Raw genomic sequence first — 16,264 nt, 5'->3', positions numbered from 1 at the left:
GAAGGATGACAACTGGGTTGCTTGGTTTAGGGTGCATCAGAGGAACGCTTAGCAGAGAGAAGCTGCCCGTTGTTCACATCGAGCCCTGGTTAATCTTGTAGCTGGACTACGGCTGAAGAGAAACATGTTCGCCTGGAAGTGGCAGGATGTTCATAGTGCTCAGTGGCTCAGCCAGTCTCGCAGATGCTTCCTTGCTGCCTCTTGAGTGAGGTCCTCACACCTGGATGTGACAGGCGCTAAAGTGGGGGTGGGAATGAGTTCAGCTGCAGTTAACTATAAACCCCCACATTCTTAGCCACTATATGTGTTTAGCTCAAAAAGCACAGATGGAGCACCCACTGAAGGCCAAGGATACGCAGTGTTCTCTTCCTCCCTCTGGATGTGGCCATAGATGGGACCACTCTAGTGCTGGTTACTGGCGTAGAGCTCTCTCTCTGTGCAGGTGCTAAGCTGGGCACTGCTTGCACATCATCTTGTGTAATCCTCCCAACAGCCTTGTAAAGTCATATTAAAATGACTTCACAGATGAGAATGCTGAAGCTCAGAGGTTAAATATCTTGCCCAAGGTCAAAGAGTTGTGAAATAAAAATGGGGCTATTGGAAACTAGGGCCATATTGGAAAGCTTTGATTTCATTGAAGGTCTAAAATTCCAACCTCTATCAAGTGAAAACAAGACAAAATTATATCTGTTGACAAAATATGTCTACAACACCATGCACCCATCTCACTGACACACCAGTCCTGCCAGGGCTGGATTTAAATGTCTAGGGCCACATTGTTCTATAGCCACAAAGATGAGCCATATAGGTAATTTTTAAGTTTTGAGAAACCAAATTTTAAAAGAAAAATAAAAGCAGGTAAAGTTAATTGTAATATAGTTAACTCAATATTGTATAAAAAATATCATTTTACCAATAAACTTAAGAATTGTTAATGAGTTCTTTGACATCCCTTCTTTTCACAGTAAGTGTTCAACATACAGTATGTATTCTACTGTCTCGCCAGTGGGTTTCATCCCTGGGCAAGTTTACTCTCGATTCGGTGAGACTGAAAAATGACAATGGAACATTCTTGGGATGAAAAGGTTTATACCCAGCTTTTCTTCTCACCGTGGCAGGTCAAGTGCTAGAATCTCATCCCCTCAGAGCCAGTCTGCTTGCAGCAAGCAGGTCTCTGCCTCTAGGCCCCTCCGCCCCCACCGCCATCTCAGTCTCTGATCTCTGCACTACCGCCCCTCCAGCCTCTGCTCTCCTGCAGCCGTGCAGCCCAGAGCCCTGGGTGGAGTTCTTTATATAGAGCCATAATGACGTATTGCCCACACTTGTGCAGTGGGCAACAGACCAGGGTCAGGTGAGAATTCTGGCCATTAGGAATTTCGTTTTCTCTACATCTACACTTGCAGAACATTCCAGCTTGGATTAGCCACACTTCAAGCCCTCCGTAGCCCCATGGATCCACTGTACTGAGTAGAGTGGTTCTGCAGGCCCCATGCATCAAGATTAAATGCCTCCTCACCCACTCACCCACCTATGCAATTCAAAATAAGAACTCCACACCATAAAATGATTTTTCCAAAGAACATAAAGCTTACAGGTTTCCTTGTGGCTTCTTTGGTAACCCTCCTTTCCTGGGTGCTAAGCACGTGCTTGGTCTGGGATTTTTGTTAACCCAGAACAGCCTCTACCCTCCCCCCGGCACTGGCAGTCTTTGTCAGGGCTCCATGCCCCTGTGCTGCTCCCATCCCAGCAGGGCCCTTCTGAAGAGAGTGTCTTAATCCTGAGAGTGTATGTGCCTCACATCCATTACCCCCTCTGAAATGTACAAGGACGTTTACTGTCCTCCCTCAGAGAAGCACAGAAACAAGCTAGGCCGCCCAGGAGCAGAACCCGGCCTGAACTTGGATCTCATGAGTCTAAGTCCAGGGCCTCCTGCACTCCATGGGAAGGACTGGGTTTGCGGCCACACTCCCCTGCTTACTGGTGCCATTTGCAGAATGGGGCTAATGTCCCCTCCCAGAGAGGCACTGAGCACCAGCGAGGCAGCGCTTCTCAGGCCCTCATGACATACTGATCTCCTTGTGAGCAATCAGCTCAGACGCCAAATCCACACAAAGTCAACTAGATCAGCATGAGCAGCGAGGGGCCCCCCTTGAGTGGCTTGTGTTCTTCCTCCCTGAAGGTGTACCAGGCTGAATGGTGCCCTGCCAAAGATATGTCCATCTTTATCTGGGAAAGGGCCATAATTAATATAATGATATCAAGGGATATCATTATATCCCTTGTAATTAATACAATGATATCAAGAAAAGATCACCCTAGATTATCTGGGTAGGCTCCTAAATCCATAGCAAGTGTCCTTAAAAGAGACAGAAGACTCACGGAGGGAAGTCCATGTGAAGACAGGGACAGAGAGCTGAGTGACGCAGCCACCGGCCATGGAACGCCAATGACAGTGGCAGCCTTCAGAAGCTGAAATAGGCAAGGAACAGATCTTACTGCAGAGCCTCTGGGGGCAGTCTGGCCCTGTCGACACCCTTATTTCAGGCTTCTAGCCTCCAGAATTGTGAGTAAATAAATTGCTGTTGTTTTAAGCCACCAAGTTCATGGCAATTGTTACAGCAACCTCAGGACGCGAATACAGTGGGAAAGTGAAAAGCAATGACCCTCCCAGGCAGGCAAGATTCTCCCCCATTGTTTACCTCATTAATCTTCCCTGCACCCCCAATTTGCAAAGGCGACACTGAGGGACTGGGAAGCCCAGTGGTATTAGCAGAAGAGACTGGCCCTCGGGCCCCAGAGATAGGGCTGCAGCCTGGGCTCAGCGAGGCAGGCGGGTGGGGGGCAGGGGCTGGGGGGACACGGGGAGCCTACAGGAAAGCTGAGACCCTGCCACAAGGCACTGCACACATCACTCATCTGGCACATGAGCCCCTGGTGTGAAATGGAGGGCATGTCCCACCCGGCCGCCTCTATCCTACAGAAATTCAGCTCTGTATCTTCCCAGAAAATTGCTGGGAAAGCAATAGCGAGGAGGCCTGCCAGCACTCCTAAAGCTGCCTACCCTCCACCTTATGATTATCTACAGGCTTGGAAGCACTGACAGGGCTGTGAGGTTGCTTCTTTTCTCATTTAAAAAAAGTCTTTCCCAGAACCACCAGGGTCTGGCCCCAGGGCATCAAACCAGTAAGTGTTTACAGGAAATTGTTCAGCAGCACAGACTGCTTATGTGACACACTTATTATGAAATGTAAAATGAGGTCACTGTTCAGTAAATTGCTTCTTGGTTGGGCAGTGGGAACAGCTCCCAGGATAAACCTGAGAGATGGACTTGAAGGGCTTGAGGGAAGTCTAGTCATTTCCACACTCTCCCCCCACCTCCAGGCTGTTGCTAAGCCATCCCAGGACTGCTTTGTTCTCTGGTCTCTTTTTAAAGCCATCCAAGGAGGAAAATCTAAACAATGTTATTGTTTAAATTTTAACTCAATTTTCCTGAATTAACCAGATATGGGTTGACCATGGATGGCATCAGACTATGAGAGGATTTCCTAGTGGCCCCAGCTTCATACAGCCCACCTGAGTAGTATATGCAACACCAAAGCAAAGACAAGTTTCCATCATAACGCTGAGCAAACTTCATTCATTCATTCATTCATTCACACATACGTGCATGCATTTAAACATCCGTTCATTCAGCAAGTCATTTGATAAATATTGAGAGCCTTCTATGTAGATACAGCAGTGAGCAAAAAAACCCTTGCTCCCATGGAACATGCAGGGTGACATGGCAGAGACGGGACAGAGAACAGGCAATGTGAGGGGCACAGAGGGAGGGTGCCCCATCAGTCCCAGAAAAGTCCAGTGAGTTGAGTCCCAAAGGAGGAGAGGGCGTGAAGGTGAGGATCAATGATAAAGCTGTTCCAGGTGGAGGGAACAGCCCATGCAAACACACAGAGATGAGAAGGAAAGTGTTGCTGGTTCTGGGAGCTGCAAGTAATTCGTGGAGTTGAGGGAAAGGAGGTCTACGGGAGGAAGGGTAAGGAGGGACAAGACTTTGACAGGCAAGGTGAGCTACTCCAAAAGGCCTCATATGCCCCACTAAAGAGTGGAGACTTTACTCTGGATTTGAAGGGGCAATATGGAAAGGCCTGGAACAGCAGAGTGAGCAGGCTGCTCTGCTTATCCGAAAGTCATTCTGGGGACAGTGAATGCTGATTGGAAAGGTGAGAGTAAGGCGGGAACCCCATTTGGGTCACTGGTTCTGCTGAGCAATGACAGAGGTGAGGGTGGAGAGAAATGGGTGGGTCTGAGAGATACTGCAGAGGCGGAAAGGTGAAGTCTTAGTGGGAACTAATGGGATGTGAGTGAAGGAAGGAGGAAGCCAGGGCAGTGCCCCCAGCTCTCAGCTGGCGCAGTACAGCGAGTAGGCCACTGGGAGGCAGGAAGTATGAGGGGTGACAAGCATAAGGGTCCAGGCCTGAGATGCAGAGGCCCCCAGACCTGGGCACGCACAGCCCATGTGGAAAGAAAGGGGTGATTTCTTTTTACGAGAAAAAGAAATTGGATACCCATTATGTAGGTGGAACTACAGGAGTAAATGAAGAGGAACAACATAAATAACAGTGCTAGAACTCAACCAGAAAGAGGCAGGCAATTAACCATCACTATTTTTGCAAGTGAGCTCATCCTAGAATTTTCTGTTTCTCCATGGGAATTGGCTAGATCTTCCCAGATTGTAAAGGTGGAACTAATCGTTGAGACTAAGTGAACCATCCAAGGATATAAAGCTAGCGGCTGTGTCCAGACCGGCACCCAGCTCTCTAATCCCTAGGGCAGAGCTCTCTTCCTAAATCCCAGGATGGTCTTCCCAAATGTGGCTGTGAGGGCAGGTGCCAGAGTCGAGGCAAGAGTGAAATACCTAAGTCCTTGCCGGCAAAAAAAGGATTTTTAAAATTCTCTCTCCCATCTCTACCCAGGCACCGCCGCCCCCATCCCTTCCCCATAACCATGACCCCGATTTTCCTGTTCCCAACCCTTCTAGCAAATGCATCTACCATCTCTCATCCTTACAGGACCCTGATCTCTCAGCTGGCTAGAAGCAATTGTGCAAGTTCAACTAATTCAGTCCCCTTCAGCGATTGCCAAGCACATGCTCTTCACAGGGAGCAGACACCGAGAACGGGGCTAGGAACGGGCAATGAGGGGATCTCCAGACTTTGGCTGCAAAGAGGGTGTCTTGGTCTCCTTTCTGGAGTCTTGAGATATTGCTGAGAATAGTGGGTGTGTTTGTTTCCTAGGGCTACCAAAACAAAGTACCACAAAGCGGGTAGCTTAAAACAACAAATTTATTCTGTTGCCTCACAGTTCTGGAAGCAAGAAGTCCAAAAATCAAGTAGTCAGCAGGCCAGGCTCCCTTTGAAAGCTCCAGAGGAGGGCCTGCCTCCTGCCTCTCTCCTGGCTCCCGGGAGCCTCAGGCCTTCCCTCGCTTAGAGGTGCAGCACTCCTGTCCTCCACCTTCACAGGACTTTCTCTCCCCTCTGTGAGGGTCTCTCTGAGTCCAAATTTCCCCTTTTTCAAAGGACACCAGTCAGATTAAGCCCCACCCTAATGCCTTCACCTCAACTTGACAATCTCTATAAAGACCCTGTTTCCAAATAAGGTCACATTTTAAGGTACTGGGGGTTAGAACTTCAAAACATCATTTCAGGGGGATACAATTCAACCCATAACAGTAGGTGTCCCCCGGCAGTTAGGTACACGAGAAGAGTCGAATGGAAGGGCCTGCCAGTGTGTACCTCTCCCTGTGGGAACAGACACTGCTGTGGGCCAAGATGAACAAAGTGCTAATATTTGGACAGAGATTTCCTCTTGTCTTTGAGATTAGTATTGTCTTAACATACATCTACCAGAAGGTAAAAATGGGACTCCGGGCAGCCTTGCCCAGTAGAAATATAATACGAACCACAAATGGAATTTCACATTTTCTAGAAGCTTCATTAAAAAATAAAAGTAAAAAGAAACAAGTGAAATTAATTTTAATAACATTTTATTTAACCCAAGATAGTAACATTTCAACAGGTAATCAACGTAAAAATTACTGAGACATTTTACACTCCTTTTTTATACTAAGTCCATGAAATCAAGTGTGCATTTTATACCAACAGCACATCTCATTTCAAACTAGTCCCCTTTCAAATGCTGGCTGGCTCCGTCTGCTACAGTGCTGGACACCACAGCTTCAAAGCCAGTCCAGAATCTGGCAGCTTGTATGGGGCAGAGCCAGAACCAACCCAGCTCTGTCTGACCCACCACACCGGCCGCTTCTAACATCTGAGGGCTGCTAGGGAAGGGTTGGTCTCCCTGAATTTGCCCAATGTCATACAGTCAGTGAGGATGGAGCTGTGATATGAACCAGTCTGAAGAAATCTAATTCAGGGTTGGCTGGTTAAACAGTCTTTCTCATTCCCACACTGGCACTGCCTGGGTCATCTTTGCAATCCTGTCTCCATGTTCAAAACAGATATTCTCCACTTCTTTCTTATTCATTATTGTCTATGGTCTGGATCAAATTGCCTGCAATGAACATGTATTACTTTGAGCACCAGGGAAAAAAACTTTATAGAAAGAACGTGATTTAAAGGTGTCAAGAGTTAGGAATTTAAAGGGGCAGCCATGCATCGAGGTCCCAATTAGGACTTCTCTCTTCTGGATGTAACAAGTTTATGGGTGGGCTTGATATTGTAGCAATTTGGGCCTGTATCTTAGTCTCTTCCACTTAATTTTAAGCACCTGGAGGCCAAGGAACAATGATACTTTTTTTTTTTTTACTATTTTTTAACAGTTTTATTCAGGTATAATTCACATACCACACAATTCACTCATTTAATGTGTACAATCCATGGTTTTTCATATATTCTCAGATATGTGCAACCATCACCACAGTCAATTTAGAATACTTTCATTACCTCAAAAAGAAACTGTCCACTCCTTAGCTACGACCCCCCTACCTACTTCATCCCTAGCCACTAATCTACTTTTTATCTCTATAGATTTCCCTATTGTGGACTTTCATATGAATGGAATCATAATATGTGGTCTTCTGGGATTGGCTTCTTTCTCTTAGCATCAAGTTTTCAAGGTTCATTCATATCATAGCATATGTCAGTACTTCATTCCTCTTTCTGACCAAGTAAAATTCCACTGTGTGGTTATATCACATTTATCCATTCGCCCCTTGATGGACATGCAGGCTGTCTCCACCTCCGGCTACTGGGAATGATGCTGCAATGAACGTTCATGTACAAGCGTTGTGTGGACATTTGTCATCATTTCTCTTGAGTATTTACCTAGGAGTCAAATTAAGGCCAAACCCGTGCCTCTTTCCACGACAATGCCTAGCACCGTGCTTCATGCAACGGGAGGCCTCAGTGGATATTTGTCAGGTAAGTGAAAAGAATGCAGTTCCCACAAGACATTAAAGCTGAAGGGTCCATCTAGGCTCCTCTGAAGTTCCTGACCACTGTCTTGGGTTCCCAGACTCTACTAAATCTAACCTCCATCTTGTTTCTTGTTCACTCTTGCTGTGTTTCGTTCTCTACTTTAGGAACCGATGAAGCGGCCATCATTGAGATCTTATCAAGCAGGACATCAGAGGAGAGGCAACAAATAAAGCAGAAGTACATGGCAACCTACGGCAAGGTGATGCCAGGGTCCTCCCGGGCGTGCGCACAGCCTTGGCCCTGGTGGCCCCGGTCTCCTCTACACTCCCAAGGCTGCGGAGAATGTCCTTACAGCTGTACTGAGCTAGCCCAAAAGAAAAAGATGAACCAGATATTTAAAACGTTGACTTCAGAAAAACTGAAATTGTTTTATGAACTTAATAGCTTGTTATGTGTAGAAATCCTTAAGTATGTCCTTGTCCTTCTGTTTTCTTTATTAATATATAATGAACATAATTTAACCTTTTCTTGATGTCATTAAATAATCAGTATGCAAAATGAATATTAGTTATCATGCTGTATTCTAATCCATATTTGCAAAACCTTTACAGTTTTAATCACTCCATGTATAAATAGACATAGAGATAGAGATGGATTTTCTTACTTATTTGACATTGGGTAGGCAACAGTCTCTCTTCGGCCTTACTTCCTCACCCATAGAATGAAAATGATAATTTACCTCCCTTCTCCAGTTGCTGGGACAGTCAAGCAGGAAAAAGCTTGTAAGGGGAAACTTTACCAGTAATGGGAAACTGTGAGAGGTATGACTGTTTCTGTTTTATAGAGAGGAAAATGGAGCACATCCATTTACGTGACTTGCACAAAATCACATACTTCGTAAGAAAAAGAGCCAGACCTCAAATCCAAGTCTTCTGACTCCAGGGCCAGCAGCCACTTTTCATGAACCTTTTGCCATGAGAGGAGCTATTTATTTATATACTAAATGCCCCAGACAGCTGTGCTTTTACAGTTTTTCTGCTTCTCTTCTCAAGATCAGGCTTCAGTGTCATTCACTGATGACTCTGACGAAAATAAGTGAACCTTCAGTTCAATTGCATTTAATTGAATTGAATGATATAGAACTTCACCTTGTCAGCGTGCAAAACCGTAGCAGCCTCTCAATTGCCATGTCTACTTTCACCCTACCAATACGGAAAGTCAGATACAGGCTTCTTAAACTTCAGTGTAAAATAAGAGTACATGGGTTGGAAGTGAGGGTTTAGGGGCCCTGCTAATGACAGAGCAGGCATGCTCTAGCGCAAAACTGAAAAACCAACATTTGCCAGTCATTTGCTTACCTTCCAGTTCCCAGCTGTGCTTCAGACAGCTGAGACTGCCCAAGAGTGATCTAGAATCACATCATGAAGCTAGGCGATGTTAGGGATGAGCATATCCAAATCCCTGTGACAACTGCTCCAAAGAGTATATACATGCTCAGGTGACACAGCTAGCTGGAAGAAAAACAGGATTAGAGCTGAGGTACCCGGAGCACGTTCCTGTGTCCAAACAGAATGTAAACACACAAGGATTTGTTTTCATACTTGTGGCCTGTACGAGTAGGCAGCTGGGGTTTCTCTTCTCTGAAGTTCTATATAATGCCCATCTGACCTGAAAACCATCCCCACTCTTCGGCAGATCCACACGCAGAGTACTAACCAAAGACCTGCTCTCACATGACACAGTGTTAGATGGAGCAGCTGCTGTGGGACAGAGGCAGTAAAATCACAGCCGCCTCTTCGGACTGCAGATTCCAGGGCCTGAGACAAAAACCTTCTGGGCTTTTCTCCCAGGCTCAGAGCTCAGAGGATCATCTTAGAAAGAGCTGATTTGCCTCCTCTGAGGAAGTTCCTTTCAGCCTGAAATGATAATCACTGCTGAGCATTTAAAGTGTGCCAGGCAGCGTGCTTAGGGTTTACATGGATTCTTTCATGTAATTCTCCCAATAAACCTAAGAGGTAGGTCTCATTATTCTCCCTTTGTTTCAGAGAAGGGAACCGACAGTTGGTCAAAGTGAGTACATTTCCAAGGTCACAGAGCTCCTGTGACTGTGTTAGCCATCAGACCCGCCATGTGCTGTAACTTGGGTCCTAAAATGCTAGCTGGTCTCGGGCCTCCAGTCTGACCCACACTGTGCTGTCTGAACGTGAAGGTCATGCTTGGAGATCCTTCATTTAAATCGGGACGCTGGCGACTCTCGCTAGGCTGAACACCACTCTTGACCCTTTCGCTCATCACACCATCCTGCCAGAGGAAGACAGGTCGGAGCAGGCAGTTCTCTTCTAATAATAAGATGGCATTTGCCAAAAAACATCCTTGAAAATGGATGCTTGCCAAAACCAGGGTGCCTGTGAGAATGTCATGTACATCTTCTCCCCACCGGAGGCCTTTCCCACATGGGTCCCTGTCGGGATTTGACAAGAAAACGGAAGTAACTGCACATCTGGTTTGCGTAGGGTGGTCCCTGTTCATTCCTACTGTCCCTCTGTGGTTATTGATAGCAGCCTCTTCACTCTCAAAACCATTCCAATTTGGATGACAAATGACCTGGTCCGCCTAGAAATAACAAACCTGTGTCTCAGTCCTTTCTAGACCAGTGTTTGGGCACATTGTGCATCTTTTTGAAGTCCTATAAATGGAGACAATGCCAGGCCCATTTGGAGGATCAGTGAGAAAGCCCTCTGAGCCCTAACATGTTTGGCAAATGTTGGTTTTTATTGTGATTCATCTTTGGGGTCTCCAGCCCTGAGCAGGGTGTCTTCTCTCTGCCAGTTCTGGGGAAAGATGGATGGAAGGGGCAGTCATGGTGACTACTGTCCTCCACAGCAGGTCACCTGTGCCTGTAGGGCTTCTGTCTAGACCACCCCCATGTGTCCACAGCAGGTTTTCTGTTGACTGAGGTCAGGTACTGGGGTGAGAAGACATCTGTCCCTCTCTTCTCAGGCCATTCCCAGTTAGGGCTCTTGTTGTCTTCCTACAGGACCTGGCAGAGGTGCTCAAGAGTGATCTGAGTGGAAACTTCGAGAAGACAGCATTGGCCCTTCTGGACAGGCCCAGTGAGTACGATGCCCGGCAGCTGCAGAAGGCCATGAAGGGTCTGGGCACGGATGAGGCAGTGCTCATCGAGGTCCTGTGCACCAAAACGAATAAGGTTAGTTCCAGCCGAACCCCCAGATGTGGCCCTTAAGGGAGTGTCCATATGCCCAGTGGAAGCCAGAAGGACAGGCAGGTTGCAGAAGCCAGAAGGAAAACTACTCCCCGCATTCCATCCTTGGGGTGAGCAAGTGTCTGGACAGAAATGTGTCTGTTTGGCCCATGCAAGAGAGACGCCTCTCCCAAAGTTCTGGCTGTCAGTCTTGGTGTTGCTGCCCCTGGCTTGACAGAATAGATTCTTGCAGAACAGCTGTGTCAACCCAGGCTTTGTTTTTCTAAACAGAATGCACAGTTTTATATGCAGGAGGCACGATCCCACTTTTGGCCTCCCAGGCTGACTTTGTGGGTCTTCTGGCATGAATAATGCAATAAGCAGTCTAAGCACACTTGTGTGGCTGCCCTGCCCATGGCTATCATCTCATGTAGAGTCCCAACAAGACTAAAAAGAGGCAGGGAGGTGGGTGGGGCAGAAGCGAATGCCCCCCATGCTGCCGACACCTCTCCAGAGGTGTCCCTGTCCTTCCCTCGGCAGTCCTCTCCCCTTGTCCCTTGGGTACACGCCACCATTCCAGGAGCCAAAAAGGACATTTGTTAAAACCCTAGGAGAAGCCCATTTGTCTTTGGTTCCAGATACTATGAAGACCAAGGAACTTATCAAGAGTAAAGAGGGTCCACAAGTTATTATTTGGAGACCAGCCCCTCACCCTCTTCTACAGCCATCTATCACTTAGAATGGGGAGGTCCAGCAAAGAAAGTGCCAGAAAACCCCAACAGACTTGAGGCCTCAGGGTAGGAAACAGAGGCAGTGGCTGGAGCAACCAGCAAGGAAAGCTGAAACAGTACTGTGACGCTGAAACACTGCTTGCAAAGCCCGGAGGTCCGACAGCCCTGAGCGGCTCCTTTGGCTCAGCCTGTGCTGTCCAGCCGTGTTTCCAGAGGCCCCACCAGGCTTCTAGCTATAGCTGTAAACTCCTTTCTGAGTATCCCCGGACTTCTTTTCTTCACGCAAGATAATATAACCCTCAGATTCAAGGAGCTGCAGTTTAAGATTGTGCTTTAGAGGAAGGTCAGCTCAGTCCAACAGTCACCCAACGTTGGTTACTCAGCCCTCCCACCCTGCCTTTCCATGAGCACCGGGGTCCCAGCAAAGACCCATCCAGTATCAGGGCGATCAGCAGCCTGCCCTGGGAAGAAGGTTCATCTGATCATTACTTTTCTCATCTTATTTGACCACATGTGCTTCCCCCTCAGCCTAGTTCCTCTCAGGTCCTGGTCTTAACAAACAAAGCTTTTTCCGCCACTAATCAAATAGGTCTGAGAGGAAAGGGAAGAAAGGCAGGGAGAGCAGAGGCCTAGAAGCCAGGCAGATCCTGGTCGTGGGTTGGAAGGAGAAGGGAGGGCGGTGCAGAGGCACAAGCCCCTGCCAGCCTTCATCTCCCACTTGCCCTCCAGAGCCCAGGAGCTAGGCTCCTCATCTCCTGTGCCTTCACCACCTCCTCCCCACCTCTGACCTCTGACTTTCACTTTAAACAGCTGTATTGTGTTTATATATAAGTGTTTAGAGAGGCAGAACTTAAAATAAGAAGCTTTTTGGTAGCAAGGCATTCTGTCTAGTGAAGCTGTAGGAAACACCTACTCTTGGACACCAGTGGTTCAAGTGTAAACTGAGGCAGCTCCTCAGTGGGCCATTTAGTACAAGCCTTTGGAAGATAAAGCAATTCTTCCCAATACACAGCCTGGAGAGAAGCTTGCACTCTTGCAAGCAGCAAATTGTTGACTGAATGAAGCTCTCTTGAAGCAGAGGAAAACTGGAAAGAACCTAAATGTTTGAAATAGAGGAAGACTGGAAACAACCTAAATGTCCATCAATGAGAGGCTGGCTGAATATATCGTGGCTTATTATAGGATGGAACATTTTGTATCCTTAAAAAACACTAGGTGACTATGGATAATCATAGCTGGATCTCCAAACACATATTATTGAGTGAAAAAAATAAATCTAAGACTAGTATATACAGTATTCCACTTTGTAAACACAAATGCAAAACAATTCCATACATTTTCAGTAGCACATATATGCATAGGGAGAGTGTGTCGCTTGAAATGTTTGCAAGGACCTGCTCCAGGCCTAGGCCCTGACCCACAGTGATGGCTCTCTTTGGACAAAGTCCATGAAGGCATCCTGTGTCCAGATCAAGCTCCTGCCTCTTCCCTCTGTGTGTCTCTGTGTCTCTTATTGATTAGCCCCACCTTAGAATACTGATTTTTTTTATTACCTTTCCTAGGAAATCATCGCCATTAAAGAAGCCTACCAAAGGTGTAAGTGACCCTTTTGTTCTGACTCTGGATAAAGCATAGCCCTTTCAAAATACCTCTGGGAAGCTAAATCGTCTGCTTTCTCCCCTCCTTTTTTCTTCTTTACAAGTATTTGACAGGAGCCTTGAATCAGATGTCAAAGATGATACAAGCGGAAAACTTAAAAGGATTCTGGTGTCCCTGCTACAGGTAAGGAGTAAAGAGGCCTCACCTGCTTCATGATCTTGGGACGTAGCCTTTGGCAACATGGTACCACGATGAAAAAGGCAACAGCGATAATAAACATTTCCATCTTTATTAAAAATGTTATTGATGGATTATCAGCCCAGGCTTCACCAGCGCAGCTATTGAGAAATTATTTAATTGGCATTTCTCCCATAATTAACAATCGGCCTAGTCATTTATAGCTTACAGTCCCTTTTTTGTTAATGACCTGTCTCATTAAACATCCCCGCCTCACATTGCCAAGGAGGGGGCTCAAGCCTGCAGAGGATGGGTAACCTGCCCAGGTTTACACAGACAGAAAGACATAGCCCAGGAGGAATCCACTGGAGCCCAAGCAGGGCCCTTTGCACAACACAGCTCTAAACTTACTTCCAGGATTCACCTCCAGTCCAGGCCTGTCAGAACCGCTGCAGGAAGCTCAGCCAGGAAATCGGGGCTTTTAGAAAGGACCCTGCAAGGACACAACCCCCAGGCCTCCAGCCAGACATCATCTGTACCTCATTCACACGCTCATCTTGATGAGCTTTGTGCATTTCCTGTTGCATTTCTCTCCACGTGGATGGACTAAGAGCAGAGAACACATAGAGCAGGCTTCAACCACGGCAGGACTGCCTGAGTGATCTGCTGCATAACAATTGCCACAAGCTTAGTGAATCAGAGGAACACAAATCCATGATCTCGCAGTGTCCACGGATCAGGCGTCTGGGCCCAGGTTAGCCACATCCTTTGCTCAGACTCTCACCAGGCTGAAGTCAAGGTGTCACCCAGAGCCGTGATCTCAGCTGGGGCCCGAGTCGTCTTCCATGCTTGCTGGTCACTGGCAGATTTCAGTTCCCTGCAGCTGTATAGCTGTTGTCCCTGTTTTCTTGCTAGCTGTCAACCAGAGATCACTGTCCACTCCTACCACATGGCCCCCAAAGACAGTTCAAAGCATGGCTGGTTTCTTCCAGGGTGGCAGGAGCTTCTCTCTCAGACTTCTTCCATCTCTGACATTTCAACAGCTCACCTGACTGAGTCAGACCCACCTGGGACAACATCTCTTCTGATTAACTCAGCTAATTAGGGATATTAATTACATCTCTAAAAATCCCCTTTGCCTTATTAACATAACATAATCACAGGAGCAAGAGCTCTTATTCACAAGTTTCACTCACACTCCAGGGAAGGGGATTATACAAAAGGGCATGGGCCATTGGAGGTCCTCTTAGAATTCTGCCTGCCGCTGAGGGCTTAGATTAGAATTCCAAGACCTTCCGTGACCACCTCTCAGGATTCTTCAGCACTGGGACCCTGAGAGGTGAAATCTGTTATTCTGGAAGGAAGCTTTCCAACAGATTCACTCTAGAGGACACCCTGATGTTGCGTTCAGCCTACTTAGCTGTCAGTGGGGTTTGTGAGTGGCCTTGGTTTCTACAAAAAAGAAAAAGCAAATGTTGTCCCTCAAGCCACTCTTTTTCAGTTGAGTCCAAAAGATGGCAGCAAAGAGCAGTGGTGTTGCTCTGCCAGGTTCAATCTTGCTTCCGGCCAAAGCTCTGAAATCACCTCCAGGTTTCCAGGACTTTCTCTTTTTGTTTTCTCTGGTCAAGCAGGAAGTCAGGTGAATAACAATGTGTCAATTTTTCTAGGCTAATCGTGATGAAGGCGGTGACGTGGACAAAGACCTAGCTGGTCAGGATGCCAAAGATCTATATGATGTGAGTGTGCAGACATACCAGGCTTGGCAAATTTTTAAAAATTTTATCAGCACTATTTTCAACAAATGTTTCTTCATTTCATGTGAATGTGTGTTGCTTGGGGAATAAATATGATCTCTAACATATTTTTCATATATCTGGCCTTGTAAACCTTAAAGAATTGTTGTTATTCTTATAGTCTGGGGTTAGCCACCCCAGATCCATTTGGAACAAGGGGGGTATAAGTAATATAAATAAATATGTGACGTATACCATATACACTTCAGTGTAAAAGCTTAACGTGCTTAGTCAGTCAATCTGCCTTCTACTCAGTGTATATTATATAATTTCCTGTAAGTGAGGCCTGGTCACAGCACCATATATTCAGTCTTTTCACTAAAGGCTTTTTCAAAATGTTGGCATTTGACCCTTAAGGCAGGGGAAGGCCGCTGGGGCACTGATGAGCTTGCCTTCAGTGACGTCCTGGCCAAGAGGAGCCACAAGCAGTTACGTGCCACCTTTCAAGCCTATCAAATTGTAAGTAATCAAGTACTAGGGCAACGGAGTTCATACTGAAACTGTCTTCAGTTATTTCCCAAAGAAGCCAAGATCTGGGGTATAACCGGGATGTTTCACAACAGTGGTTCTCAGTCAGGGGTGATTTGGGGCCTCTCCTCAAGGGATATTTGATGATACCTGGAAATATTTTCGATTGTCACAAGAAGTGTGGTGGGGAGCAGTGCCTTTGGCATCTAATGGGGCAAGGCCAGGGACACTGCTAAGTGCCCTATAATGCACAGGACAGCCCCACCACAAAGACTTGCCCAGCCCCAGTGTAGTGCCGAGACTGGCAAATCCTGCTTTACAACAGAGGCTAGAAAGCAGAGGAGTGTCAAGTTTAGGAGCAAAAGCCCAAGAGTCAGAGGGGCTAAGTCCAAGTTCAAATCCTGGCACTACCACTGGCAAGTGACTTAATGTCTCCATCCTGATTTGTAAAATCATCACCATCACACCTCATGGGGTTACTTTAAGGATTAAATAAGATAAATGTAAAAGGCTCAAAACAGTACCTGGCATGTGGTAAGCACACAGATATTTGCTCTTGTTATTCCAATATACAGTTGAGCTAACAGTGCCTACCACTCTCAAGACAGCTGTGATATATCTCAGAGATATCCTCCTGAAAAGCTGCATATAAATTACGTTTATACAATCATTTTTTATCTAATGATAATTTTAAGCCAACAATGTGAGTTAGCTGTTTCAAGGCACTTAGTGTGAGTTCTTCCCTGAAGATCTTTAATCACAAGAAGCCTTTCTGGATTATCAGATTTTTTATTGTCTCCTATTTTTTATTGGTAGAGTGCTTTGAACTATCCAAAGCACTTCAGTGTCCTCTATCTC

The 16,264-nt window shown here is 46.5% G+C and overlaps 1 protein-coding gene and 1 long non-coding RNA gene across 3 annotated transcripts in view; one reads left to right on the top strand and one right to left on the bottom strand.

Annotated features, from left to right (window-relative positions):
* Positions 1–10,535, bottom strand: part of LOC130682816 (uncharacterized) — a 37,346-nt gene extending 26,811 nt beyond the window's left edge. The window contains exon 1 of the long non-coding RNA XR_008996173.1: positions 8,795–10,535. This is a non-coding gene — a long non-coding RNA (uncharacterized LOC130682816). The remainder of the gene's footprint in view (positions 1–8,794) is intronic.
* Positions 1–16,264, top strand: part of ANXA13 (annexin A13) — a 49,262-nt gene that overhangs the window by 23,113 nt on the left and 9,885 nt on the right. For both annotated transcript variants that reach the window (XM_036883094.2, XM_036883093.2), the window contains 6 exons: positions 7,601–7,695; positions 10,474–10,644; positions 12,932–12,965; positions 13,072–13,151; positions 14,813–14,881; positions 15,296–15,397. In XM_036883094.2, the coding sequence (XP_036738989.2) occupies positions 7,601–7,695; positions 10,474–10,644; positions 12,932–12,965; positions 13,072–13,151; positions 14,813–14,881; positions 15,296–15,397 (551 nt within the window). The remainder of the gene's footprint in view (positions 1–7,600; positions 7,696–10,473; positions 10,645–12,931; positions 12,966–13,071; positions 13,152–14,812; positions 14,882–15,295; positions 15,398–16,264) is intronic.

Source organism: Manis pentadactyla, chromosome 3 (assembly GCF_030020395.1).
Source record: "Manis pentadactyla isolate mManPen7 chromosome 3, mManPen7.hap1, whole genome shotgun sequence".
Lineage (NCBI taxonomy): Eukaryota > Metazoa > Chordata > Mammalia > Pholidota > Manidae > Manis > Manis pentadactyla.
The sequence above is the reverse complement of the archived record's forward strand: the minus strand, read 5'-3'. Positions and strand labels throughout refer to the sequence as shown.